We start from the raw sequence: 13,531 nt of genomic DNA on the forward strand, positions 1-13,531 counted from the left end.
GCTGTTATTCACTCTTATATGTGCATTCATAGGTGTAAGTGAAGTTTTGAAGTAATATATGAATCAAAGTAATCATTTGGTGTTAGTAATACAACAATTAGCATAATCCATTTATTGCAGAAACATCGCAGGGGAAAAAAAAACAAAACGTGTTTTACAGTACTAGCAAAATGAATGAAATTTTGTTCAATATCATCCACACATTGTGTAAAAACGCTGCATGGAAGTTGGGTTTTCGCATGTTTTTCCCAATCGATTTAATAGGGAAAGAAAACACTGAGTAAAACGTATAAATAGCAAAAAACTATTTTTTAAGCAGTGTCTTACGAAGTGGGGTCTCCGCCATAAGGAGAATTGTATGATCACAAGCGGCGAGTGGAGAAGGCAGAAATGTGGGAGTTTTTTTGTTATTTTTAAATCGCCTATGTCAGACTTGTATATACATTAAGGTCTCATTTGGTAATGTGTCATGATCTAGGGAGAACTGCTAAATGACCAAGCTAATATTGATCACTTTCACATTATCAGGGTGGCTTTCCCCTGTATTTGGGGCAGATATAAGATCCCTAATTACAATGGGATACGTATTGTAAAAACATATACGTGAAATTAAAGTAATTCTAGATATCAAAATAAAGAACAGGTCCTAGTGAATGTCTATATACTTTCTATCTTAAGATTTAAATTTATCTATGCAAATTAAAAGACTAATGTCATGCACAGACCTTCTTTGCACAGACCTTCTTAGCACATTCACTCTGCTCCACTCAATCTTGCGCTCATCCTTCACTCTGCTGCAAACTGAGCATTAATCAAACCCCAACATAGTACACACACTCCAAATACATACTGCCACCAGTACTGACTTACTAGGCTCAGAAGAAACCTCACTCACATATACACATGTCTGTCTAACAGTCAGACGCAAACACACTTTAATGAGTTCATACAGGAAACACAAAGCACTATTAAATTGAGTAAATTATTACCCAAATGGTTGTGTTATATATGAGAGACAAATAAAAGATGACAAACAAGCAAAACAGGCTCTAAAAATTAAAGGAGAAAAGAAGAACCTTGTAACTTATAGTCCTTTTGTTTCTAAGGAGCTTGGAGAAGAAATATGACTAGATATAGTATAGTCAGAAGAGCCATCTTAGTTGCTAAGTGTAGTAGGGCGAAGTAGCTGCGTTTGAAGCGTTTATCTTATGATAAAGGTATATTACAAAGTTTCTTTTATTCATTTGTGCTATTCATTTGTGACAAGTAATGTTCTAATTGGAGGTATTCATTAAGGGTTTAAGGATAATGTACATAGGGGCACTCTTTCTACAGTGTTTTTTAGCTAAATAAAACTGTACAGATTTAGGAGATATGACAACATGTAAATCAAGTAGGGAATCTCTGTAGTAACAGATAAGTGTTTGTTGTACATGCCTTGATACAATTTTTTTTTTATATATTATGTGTATTGCAGATATTTTCAAATGATGGCCAATTTAAAAGTCGTTTTGGTATTCGAGGAAGATCGCCAGGACAGCTGCAGAGACCAACAGGGGTGGCAGTGCACCCAAGCGGTGACATCATTATTGCAGATTATGACAATAAGTGGGTTAGCATATTCTCCAATGATGGAAAATTCAAGGTAAACTGTTTCTATGGAATTACAGACAGCATAAATCTGCGAAAGTATAAAAAGAATATAGTATGGATATATTTTAGCATGCGCCCCCCTCCCCCATCCCCTTTCCTTCTACCATAAAAAACATTTGTGGCAGCAGGAGAGGAGCAGCTATTAGCCACTGAAGCCCTGCTAGGATTTATCCCTGCACTTACATACTGATGTCATACTACAGGGATAATAAATAGTGTAGATTGGTAGAAGTGACAAAAGTGGAACTGGCCCTTCTCTTGCTGATGGCAGCTCTGCTTTTGCTGTTTGATTTTTTGAAAATGGAAGGATCACAGAAGAGGCATTGCCGCTAATGAAATCAATAGCGGCTGTCGGCTTTTCCGTGATTGTCCGATCAATTTAGCACCAAAATCACTTTAGAGACAATTTGCAAACTTATCTCAACTCCTTTCCTTTGAAGAACATTAATATGAAATTGACAGGTCGTTGTTTGTGATAATGAAAGCCAATTTTGAATTGACAGAATAGAGCGCATATATCTCTTTGATATGACTTTGAACATTAATCAAAAATACATTAAACCTAAAAACATCACAGTCCTTGATATACATATTAATGTATTCTTCAGTCAATGCAAAAAAAAATATTCTCTGGAAATTATGAAAAAGATGTGCATGCACAAAGTTATCATTATATGGTTATCTTATATGTTGATCATAAGATTATGTGTTTTATATTTTAAATAATTGTAATTTGTCATAGATTATATACTAATGATACTTTTTTTTTTTTTTTTTTTTTAAGAATTGTGTACAGCAAGCAAAAAACCCCAAAACTTTTTTCCAGAAACTGTGTAAAACTTTTGGCAAAGTGTAGTACTGCAGCTCATCCTTTTGTGGATAGATTGTAGTAGGCCACAATACCAGACACAGCCACTAGACAAAATTAGCACTGTTTCTTGAATAAAGCACCAAAGTTTTTCTCTTTTCAACCTCTTTAACTTGATACATGTGGATCTCTCTGACTGCCAGGCTCACTTTTTTTTATTTTTTATTATTATTATCTGAAAGTCAATTCATTTCAATGACTTAAATGATGGGAATGCCGCACATCATATATGGGTCAGTTGTACCCAGCTGTCAGGGAATTGATATGTAAATGAGCCGGTAAATTGGACCTTTCACTACCTCTACCAACTTTTTTTTAATAGAGCCACTGATTCCAGCACAGTTGGAAATTCTCTCTAGCTCCCACAGTTTCCAAGCGGCCAATTCTGGTAGTTTCAACTCAGTTATCCTCTCTACTGTAATGTAAGCTGTCCTAGACTGTCTAAGCCCAGGACTGCCCACCTGACAGTAGAGAACATAATTGAAATGAAATGATTGCTTGGGTATGGTAAGGGGGTAGAGAAAAAATTCCAACTGAGCCAGGATCCTCGGAGCAGCGCCTCTTTATAGACACTGGTTTCTTATGAAGAAGCAGGAACTATTGTTTTCTTATACTGATAGATATGTATTTACTTAACAGACAAAAATTGGATCGGGAAAATTGATGGGTCCCAAAGGTGTATCAGTTGATCGCAACGGACATATAATAGTTGTAGACAACAAGGCATGCTGCGTGTTCATCTTCCAGCCCAACGGTAAAATAGTAACCAGGTTTGGAAGTCGAGGAAATGGGGACAAGCAGTTTGCAGGTACAGTTTTTCTTGGACATATACAGCAGCTAAGTAAAGTTTGTATGGCCGATTTTCCATTTTATATTTTGTCCTTAAAAGGATCAGTCCATTTGATAATGTTATGGCATATTGTCACAGTATGGCATAACGTCTAGATCAGTGGCAGTCCGACCTCTGAGACCCCCCTGGCATTCCTAAAGAATAAGGCACAAATAAGGGGAAAATTTGTGATGTAACCACAGTTTTTAACTAATGCTGCAGCTGCCTCAATGAAAGATAATGGAAGTCTTGGCAGTGACCCCCATCAATGATGGGATGGAATATATTAGCATGCTTTAGTGTCAATTTCCTTTGCTTATCTTCATATGCTTAAGTGTGAAATTTTAATTTCTAGACATAAAATTGCATGTAGTGCAATATGATTTGTTATCCTGGGACAAGGAGTATGTTAATTCCTTGACATGTTAATGTTACACACAAACACTAAATGTATGTATATTTCTTCATTTCTTTAGGACCCCACTTTGCAGCTGTAAATAGCAATAATGAAATTATTGTGACTGACTTCCATAACCATTCCGTGAAGGTATAACATCTTTACCGATTACTGTTACTGGAATATTGTGACTAAATTATGTTGCAACAAGTGTTTTATTGATGCTGTGAGTTCTGTCAGGATTTTGGTAGAAAATCTGATACTTTAAGTAGAAGTCACAAAGTATGAATTTACAACTGTTTGTGCTTATTTGTGCCAAAATTCTGTGACCTTTTGTGTTTTTGCAACAGTTAGGGTATGTCCAAACGGCGGAAAATGGATTCCGTGTGTGAACATACTGCGCAGCTAGCTGCAACGGAATGCCGATGCAATGCACTGGCATTCCGCTCCAGATTTTAGGCCCAAATGAATGGGTCTATTTGGGAGGGATTTTCACGCCATGGCTGAGTCAGCCATTGAAAGAAGGGGCATGTCGCTTCTTTTTGCCGCTCCCATTGACGGATTCCGCGTCCAAATTTGTTGCCAAAAAACTGTGTGAACTAGCCCTTATTCTACTTTTGAAATGTGGTGGGGAAAGTGGGTATGGTTACTCTATTTAACTGTCTGTTCATATAGATATAGTGACCTTGAAACAATTCTATGGCTTTTTAAAATATAAGTTTGTTTTTAGGCTGAGGCCACACGTGGCAGTGGAAAAAAAAATGCAGCGTTTTACTGTTCAAAAAGGAGATATTTAATCTCTTCTGCATATTACATTAAAAACCACTGCAAAAAATGAATGCATAAAAAAATATGGCATGTTAATTTTATATGGGAAAATGATGTGTTTTACCTATAAACATAGATGGGGGGGGGGATAAAAATGCAAAATACAGCAGAAAATCTATATAAGAATACAAACATTTTTGCATCGTGTGTGTTGTGTCGTCTCCCCCCCCCCCCCCACACACACACACAGCATTTTTACCTGCATTTCGTGTGTTGCCTTAGGTTTTGGCTTTTTTTAAGTTGGAAATGTAGTTTCATGTAGATTTCTTGTTCTACCCACGTGCAGGTATTTAACCAAGATGGTGAGTTCATTTTGAAGTTTGGATCAAATGGAGAAGGCAATGGTCAGTTTAATGCACCAACTGGAGTGGCCGTGGATTCCAATGGAAATATAATAGTTGCTGACTGGGGAAATAGTAGAATACAAGTAAGAGCTCATGTTATTAGTGCCAGAAGCACACACCCAACTAGTTATGTATATAAAATTGCAATCTGACTTCAAACTAACCATTACAACTATATCCGTATTTAAAAATTAGATCTATGCCAATTCCTTACTGGCATAGATCTCAATTCTGGCATACTGAAGTGTGTCTGAAATATTAAGAGTAATTGACATGGCAAAATAAAAAATAAAACTTCAATTCTTTATTGGAAATATTTAAAACCATATACATAGTGATAAACACACGTGAAAAAACTTTACTCCTTTTTAATAAATTGAATTGGAGTTACTATACCCCCCATAATAGCTGACACTGCTTACCTCACCAATGTTAAGCCTATTTAGGCAACAAAATGAATCCTGAGAGTGAGCTACTCTAGTGATATTCAGTATATGCTTTTATTAGAGTGTTTTCTATCGTTACCCTATGATATATTATCTATTAAGATAGGGTTTATACTCCTTATCCCTCAGTTTGGGATTGTCCATACCGTAGGCTGGGGGTAATTTATTAAAAAGGAGTAAAGTTTTTTCACGTGTGTTTATCACTATATATATGGTTTTAAATATTTCCAATAAAGAATTGAAGTTTTATTTTTTATTTTGCCATGTCAATTAGTTTGAAATATTAGACCCACCCGTGTCTTTTTGAAATATTAAGAGGTTGGATCTTGTTAATAATTCAGATGTAGTTAGCACCAGTGGGAAAACTGATTAAGAGTGGTGTACAGAATGTAACTTTTTACAACCAGCCCATTTCTAATCCTCAGTAATGCTACTGGCTTCTACAGTATTTGTAGATTGAAATTCTGCTTGTATAAGATTAAAGGGACTATGAAGCAGAAAATAAAACTTACAATTCCTGGTAAGAAATGGTTGACTGCTAGACATGCCTCTATGATACACTCAAATTCATTTGCCCAGTTCAACTTCTTTGAGAAGGGGCGTGTCATTGGACTGAGAGAAGCAGGATTCTCTTTTCTATGAATTCCCTGCTGTCTGGGCCGTTCTAACCTATCAGTTAGGAAGTATTAGGAGAAGTCATGTTTTTTTTCTGCTGTTTACTCCATAAAATATATTTTAAGCAATGCAAGGTGTACGAAGTCCATTTTGGGTAGATTATTGTGTTGAGTCCCTACTACAGGACCCTGACGTAAACAGAGTGCCGCTAATAACTTTTTTGTATTGGGAGCAGTGGTTACACAAGGGCACACAAACACTGCGAACAGGCTTTGGATGACCAAGACAGAATACAAATAGAGAGGGTTGTTTCATCTGCCTACAAGCATGAGCAGCTGTCATAGTTTCCTTGTCCACCATCCAGACACAGGTGGAGTATTTCCAGGATCTTGGCATCACGGCACCCGTTACATGTTCTGCCACAATCATAGCCAGCCACCACTGACTTTGTTTGCAGTCCTGACTGAGAAAGTTGGACTTCTATGAATTGAAATGTAAAGTCTTTGGTGACAAATCCAATGTGGTTTGACAACAGTCTGGATCAAGTACGGAGGCCTCATGGCCTCCAATTTATTGCCAATGAAGCATTTATGGGACCATTTGGGACTCCAGAATACAGAGCCGATGAGTGTCCAGGATCTATAGGCAAATGTGCATCAGAATACCATAGGGAACCTGAATGCCTTGATGCTGTATCTTATGTTGTATCAGGGCTACAGCTGGCCTGGGTGTTAGTTTCACTTTAATTGTATTGTTTCTCTCCCAAAAACGTATTCTTTAGCTCTAATATTTAAATTAAGAAAAATAAATAAATATAAGATATTATATATATCTCGTCATCATTATATTCACACACACACACACACAATATTTTGTTCAATTCCTTCTTGGTTTGTAACTTTTCTTTTGGCAATGAGTGTTAAATTTATTATTATTATTTTTTTTTTTACTTTAGGTTTTTGATGGAAGTGGATCATTTTTGTCTTACATCAACACTTCTGCTGACCCACTGTATGGTCCACAAGGACTGGCTTTGACTTCAGATGGCCATGTTGTTGTAGCAGACTCTGGAAATCACTGTTTTAAAGTTTACCGGTACTTACAATAGCTGAACGGCCACCATTTTTTTGGAATTAACTGCACTCAATATGAACCAATGGAACTTCTTGCAAGATGGAAGAAAATGATCTCCAAATGACTTTCTCTTATTTAATCTCCATGTGATCATGTTTACGTCTTAGCGATGGCTCGTGTCTGTGGCAGACTGCTTCATCGCTACCCACTGAACTTACCAGTGTAAAATAGGATGCCATTAACGTGTTACTGGAAGACTTTGAAACACAAATATAGAAACGCTCATCTTGTGCACTTACTGTAGGTCTTTGACCTTTTAGAAAATGAACTCATGGACATGATGCTCCTCAGTGGAGTTTCCACGTTGTATAATCAGTTGTTGTCATACATCATTTGCCCAGCACTGAAATGCAGAAGTCTTCTAGCTCTGTGTATCCTGGTAGGTATTGTATTTAAACATAGGAAAAAACTTTGGTCTTAAATAATATTAATGTAACATATTAAATGTACACGTGTATTCAAAAACTTTACAAACTGTTGTCACATTTGTAATAATGCCCTAAGTCTTCTCTACTTGGCCATTTACAGTTTATGTGCACTTCTATTTATCCTGTGGTACATTGATAAAGCATTATGAAGTATATGCTGTTTCATTCCATGCATCTTTTTCCATCTTTTGTATACAAAATAGAAAATATACAATTTGAATGAATGTTAATTATCACATGAGGAGACGAATATGACATATAATTGGCAATGGAGCTATGCCATATTGACAGATGCTCACAAAATACCAAAAATTCACTATGAAAACATTGCATACTTTTATCCCAATGTAAGTCTTAGGGGGACACTCACACTTGCGCCCGGTGTCTGCCCTGTGCCATTCCGCCGAGTTTCCTCCTCAGCACCTGGACAGGGGACTGTTTCCCGGCAGTCAGCTGTAAAACCCATTCATTTGAATTGGTTGTTAAAGGTGACCGTCAGTGTTCGCCTGCGGCCTCTCCGTGGGGAAACTGTTTTTTTTCGGACGGACATGCAGGACTTTGTGTCCAGCCGAAAAAATCGTTTTGCCCGCAGGGAGGCCGCTGGCCGACATCGGCGGTCACCTTTAAAAACCCATTCAAATGAATGGGTTTTAAAGGTGACGGCTGGGAAGCCGTCCCCTGTCCATTTTCTTGAGGCTGAAGACGAAAACCCGGCGGAATGGCATGGGGTAGACACCGGGCACAAGTGTGAATGCCCCCTCACTTAGACTCATTGGAGATTCTTACTCCAATAAGTGGGAACTAAAATGGCAAAGTGAAGCCTTGTATGGGATTAATAGCCATAAGTCTGTTCGTACTAATGAAACAATTGGCATTAACAAAAACCAAACAAAAATAAGGTAATGAGTGATTGTATATAAAAATGGTTTTGTAAACATTTGCTAAAATATTTGATAGACTGGGTTCACGCAGGACAGGGATGGTCTATGTATCATGTGAATAATGATCATCAGTCCAAATGTATATGCCTAAAACTTAACTTTTAATATATACACATATAAAAGTAATAGTAACAATAAACAAAATATGAAAAATGAAATGCAACAGAATGCAAAAAAGTCCAGGAATGGGCCACCAAATGACACACATCAATGCTGTTAGAAAAAAATAGCAAATAGCGGTCCTACCCATACTATGAACCATAGAGTCAAATTATCCAAATTATTCCAATATGAGTTCTTTAGAGAGAGTTAGAGGAAAGTGAAAAGATATATTAAAGGTTCTGTATTCAGAACCAAGCCAAATAATGGGAGGGGACATGTTTTAGCCATAGTAAACCCTAGACCCTGAAAATATCTTTTCACTTTCCAATCTAAGAAATTTGTTTTGTGTCTTATTCGCCAAAGGAGTTTTGCTTAATGAGGAGGGGGCTTGACTTAAATGCATCATTATGCACCAAAAGTTTGGAGTGAAGTAAGTTAACCATAAGGGGTGTATATTCAGACAAGTGTCTAAAGATGCACTACATTTATCATACAGCAAGCCCCGCTGTTAAATCCTGTGAGACAATTTTTAGCAGTATACAACACTTTAATAGTGTATAAGATAATAGGATTTGACTGTGGATTGAGTATCACAATGTAGAGTAATTATAATAACATAGCATGAGATCACCAGAGTATCAGGGTTATGGAGAGGTCATATGAAGGGTTAAATGGAGGGCTACATCATACTGCAGCCTAGATCCTCAATCTTGCCGTCTTTGCCTTAGGGATTATACTCTAAGAAGTGTTATGAGCTGGCTGTTTTCTCATACAGAAGTTGAGGTTTTTACATGCAACACAAAACTAGAAATTTTTGCTTTCATGATTTGGCCAGAATGTGTTAAATTCCTTTCATTTAGAGGGGTTTTCCAGGATTTGTATCTTTAGGATAGGTCATCGATATGTGAGTATCAGGGATCCAACTCCCCGGGGCACAATTGGCTGCTGCAACCTCTTCCCTGTGCCAATGAGTTAATGTTTATCAGTCACATGGTATAGCAGCAGCTCAGTCCTATTCAAGTGAATAGAGCTGTGCTGCAATATCAAGCACTTCCCCTACGCAATGTATAGCACTGTGCTCAGTATTCAGTGTAGAGGTGCAATGCTCACCTGAATTCTGTGACCTGCTCTAACAGTGGATCCGTGGTCCCCCACAGTTCATAGGATGTTGTAGATTAGAAGGAGATGAGAATATTGATATATAATGCTGTAGAGAAAGATTGTCACTTTTATATCTGTGCTGTTTCTTCTAGTCATAGGAGTGGTCCCATCAGTGAGTGACAGCTATTTCTGTATACATGGTCTCACTGATAGGACCACCCCCATGATTACATGGCTGCTTTTAAGCTTATAAAAAGCAGTGATGTGAATGAATAAATTACAAGTTCTTCTGAATTTTCCCCCCCCCACAAACTATGTATCAATCTGTTCATTTCCTCGTGCTCCATAAAAGCTTCCTTCAGATCGCATTGCATTTTCATGTGACAGGTTCCTTTATCAGGTTTCTAAGGTCAAATGAGAGTGGTTCTAGTAAAGAGGGGGTGGTCTAAATGGTTTGATTAGCAGGCCCTGAAATGCCAAGTCCGCCCCGTGTATGTATACTGCTATTGGTTGTGCATTTTTCATGCCATCTGCAAAATGACTATATTCCCCATTAAATAATAACGATGGAGTAAGTCTGGATAGTGACATTTCTCTGTCTGCTGCTGTCCACTACTGGTTAGGTAGAGTCGGGCTGTCTGAGGACATGCCCTATGTGTAATAAGTGCTCCTCAATTATTATTTTATGAGGAATACAAGTATTCACCTAAACTGATATGTTAAGAGTGGCAATAGGTTGTCTTTAGGGTATATTTATACAGCTAAATTTGAGGTGGATTCCGTATGAAAATCTGCACCCTATTCACTTCACCTAGAGGAAAAAAACAAGTATCTTGCTTGTTCCTCAGGTGGATTCTGCCTGATAACTTCCTCTGAAGTGCATGGGAGGCAGAAAAGTACCGTCTGGTTGGTAGAGAATTTGCAAATTTTGCGGTGGATGCCACAGCAAAATTTGATCTGGCTTAAAAATTCACCTTCGAATTTGTGAACTTGTAACCATGCCCTTTAACATTTTACTGAAAAGAATTTACAGCACAATAGTTATCACCATACAGAGCTGCAAATGTGGTTCTGTGGGAACCTGGGCGTTATATCCAAAACATGGACAGGTAACCATAGGTGACTGTAAGAGGGGGTGGATATATATGCGCACAAACACATACACACCAAATATAACAATCACAGTTTTTAAAATATATTAAACTGCCATTTAATATGTCCTATCTTAGAATAAAAAAAATACAGAAAAATATTTCTTCTTACTACCGGTAACAGGTAATTTCAAGAATCCAAAATAGTGTAGTGAAAATTCAACATAATGAAGCATTTATATATAAAATATAACCTTTAATTGTCTATAAATATCCATAAAATAGAGGAAAGAATCACCAGATACGAAATGGGTAAATAGTAGAAAAAAAAACCTACATAAGCATCAATGCAACGTGTGCATTTGTGTGAAGCACCAGGATGGAAAAGACCTACCGGTACATGTTTTGAGGCATATGCCTCTTACTCATGGTACCATTTCTCTAAATGTAGTTTGTGAGCCCCATATAGGGATCACAATGTACTTTTTTTTCCCTTTCATTTAAGTACCGTATTTTTCGGACTATAAGACGCACCGGACCATAAGACGCACTAAGGTTTTAGAGGAGGAAAATAGGGAAAAAAAAATTTTTAAGGAAAAAAAATTGGTGAAATATTTAATAACCTAATAATATAATATTTCACCAATGTAAATAGAACCGGGGGCTTTCGGACACAGGGATACCAAATGTGTATGTGTTTCACAGTAATGTTTTTGTTTTATATGTATTCTAGGGATATGGGGGTGATTTGAACATATCTATCTATCTATCTATCTATCTATCTATCTATCTATCTATCTATCTATCTATCTATCTATCTATCTCCTATCTATCTATCTGTCTATCTAATCTATCTATCTATTCTCATCCATGGATGGAAAGAGACATCCTGCAGTGAAGCTATGCAAGAAGAGAAAAAGGGGCGGGCCAGATGGGTGAGGGAGGTGTGCTTTTCTAAGCAAACTTGAAAACACGCCTCTTTCACCCGTCTGGCTCGTCCCTCCTTCACTGCCTCTCAGATCTTGCTCCTGCAATGAAGCCACACAGGCAGGGAAGTAGGGGCGGGCCAGACGGGTGAAGGAGGCGTGGTTTCGGGCTTGCCGAGAAAACCACGCCTCCTCCTCCCGTTTGGCCCGCCCCTCCTTCCCTGTCTGTGTGGCTTCATTGCAAGAGCCAGATCTGAGAGGCAGTGAAGGAGGGGCGGGCCAGACGGGAGAAGGAGGCGTGGTTTTCTCAGCAAGCTTGAAACCACGCTTCCTTCACCTGTCTGGCCCGCCCCTACTTCCCTGCCTCTCATATCTCGCTCCTGCAAACACGCGACACAGACAGGGAAGGAGGGGCAGAGCAGGCAGGCACCGTGCTGCTCTCCTTTTCATTCGCACAGACGGGACACAGACGCTGCACACGCTGCATTCGGACTATAAGACGCACACACATTTTCCTCCCATACGGTATGTCTTTGTAGAATGGGAGGAAATCTACGCAAACACGAGGAGAACATACAAACTCCTTGCAGATGTTGATCCTGGCGGGATTCAAACCCAGGACCCCCAGCGCTGCAAGGCTGCAGTGCTAACCACTGAGCCACTGTGTTGCCCCTATTTTGCAGGCGGATTCCACATCAAATTCTGCCTGCAAGAAACTCGTTGTAAACATACCGTTAGATACGTCTGTCTAGAGACTGTTGAGATAGCTATCATTATGGTAAATTAGCTTAGAGGAATTTTATGGGCTTTTAAGATGGTTCATGTCCTGACACCCCCCATCCCACTGACTTGCTGTTCTCAGTAGCTGTCTGGGTAAGTACTGTACTATACAGTGGGCAGAGCTGAAAGCAGGTGGCTTAGTCCACTGTATAAAGGCTATGCTGGGTTACTGCAGATCAGCATCTATCTAAGTGAATACAACGTGAACTGCAGAAACCCAGCACAGCCACTTTATATTTGTGGTAACAGCTTATTAGTGAGGGTTCTGAGTGTTGGACTGCTACTTATCTAATATTAATAATAACCTATTCTTAGGATAGGTTATTAATAACAAAATCCTGGAAAACACCTTTAATTTAAAAATAAATAAAAAATAAAAATTATGTTACTGAAAATATTCACCTGGCAAAAAAAATCGCCCTACAATAGTAAATAAATGAGTTATGGCTCTTAAAATACAACAATGACAAAAAAAAATTGCTTGGTCCTTAAATGGAGTCTATCATTAGAAAAACACCTTTTTAACTAATGGCATGTTGGAATAGCCTTTAAAAATGCGATTCTACTCCTAGTTTCCATACTTTTCTTCTCTCCACCATTTCTGATAAAATCAGTTTCTTCTGTTATACAAATTACGATCACAGAGCATCGGGGGCGTTCCTAACCCCGTGCCCGAGCACCCTCTTCCTCATAACGTTCCGTCACCCCTTAGCTAATTGTGTTCACTCCCCTCTTCCTCGGATCTTCTGCCTTTTGCAGGCATCAGACGCAGCGCTGTATGGATATCAAATCTTGAGCTTGTGCAATAAATTCTGTCACTTCAGGTTTGGGCAGAGCCGACTGCACATGCCCGGACCGCTATTTTGCGGTAATCTGTTACTGCTGTGCTGGAGAACGGAGCATACCAATGCCTGCGAAAGGCAGAAGATCTGGAGATGAGGAAGAGAGAAGTGAACGTAATTAGCTAAGGGGCGGTGGAAAGTTATGATGCAGGGGGTGCCCAGATCACAAGGGAACACTCTGCTCTGTGATCATAATTTACATAACA

The 13,531-nt window shown here is 38.5% G+C and overlaps 1 protein-coding gene across 5 annotated transcripts in view; it reads left to right on the plus strand.

Moving 5' to 3' along the window:
• TRIM2 (tripartite motif containing 2) overlaps positions 1-10,675 on the plus strand; it is a 93,647-nt gene extending 82,972 nt beyond the window's left edge. For all 5 annotated transcript variants that reach the window (XM_075288298.1, XM_075288288.1, XM_075288264.1 and 2 more), the window contains 5 exons: positions 1,478-1,645; positions 3,161-3,329; positions 3,827-3,897; positions 4,862-5,002; positions 6,936-10,675. In XM_075288298.1, the coding sequence (XP_075144399.1) occupies positions 1,478-1,645; positions 3,161-3,329; positions 3,827-3,897; positions 4,862-5,002; positions 6,936-7,088 (702 nt within the window). In that variant the 3' untranslated portion in view covers positions 7,089-10,675. The remainder of the gene's footprint in view (positions 1-1,477; positions 1,646-3,160; positions 3,330-3,826; positions 3,898-4,861; positions 5,003-6,935) is intronic.
• Positions 10,676-13,531: the final 2,856 nt, after the last annotated feature.

Source organism: Leptodactylus fuscus, chromosome 1, assembly GCF_031893055.1.
Source record: "Leptodactylus fuscus isolate aLepFus1 chromosome 1, aLepFus1.hap2, whole genome shotgun sequence".
NCBI classification, from domain to species: Eukaryota; Metazoa; Chordata; class Amphibia; order Anura; family Leptodactylidae; genus Leptodactylus; species Leptodactylus fuscus.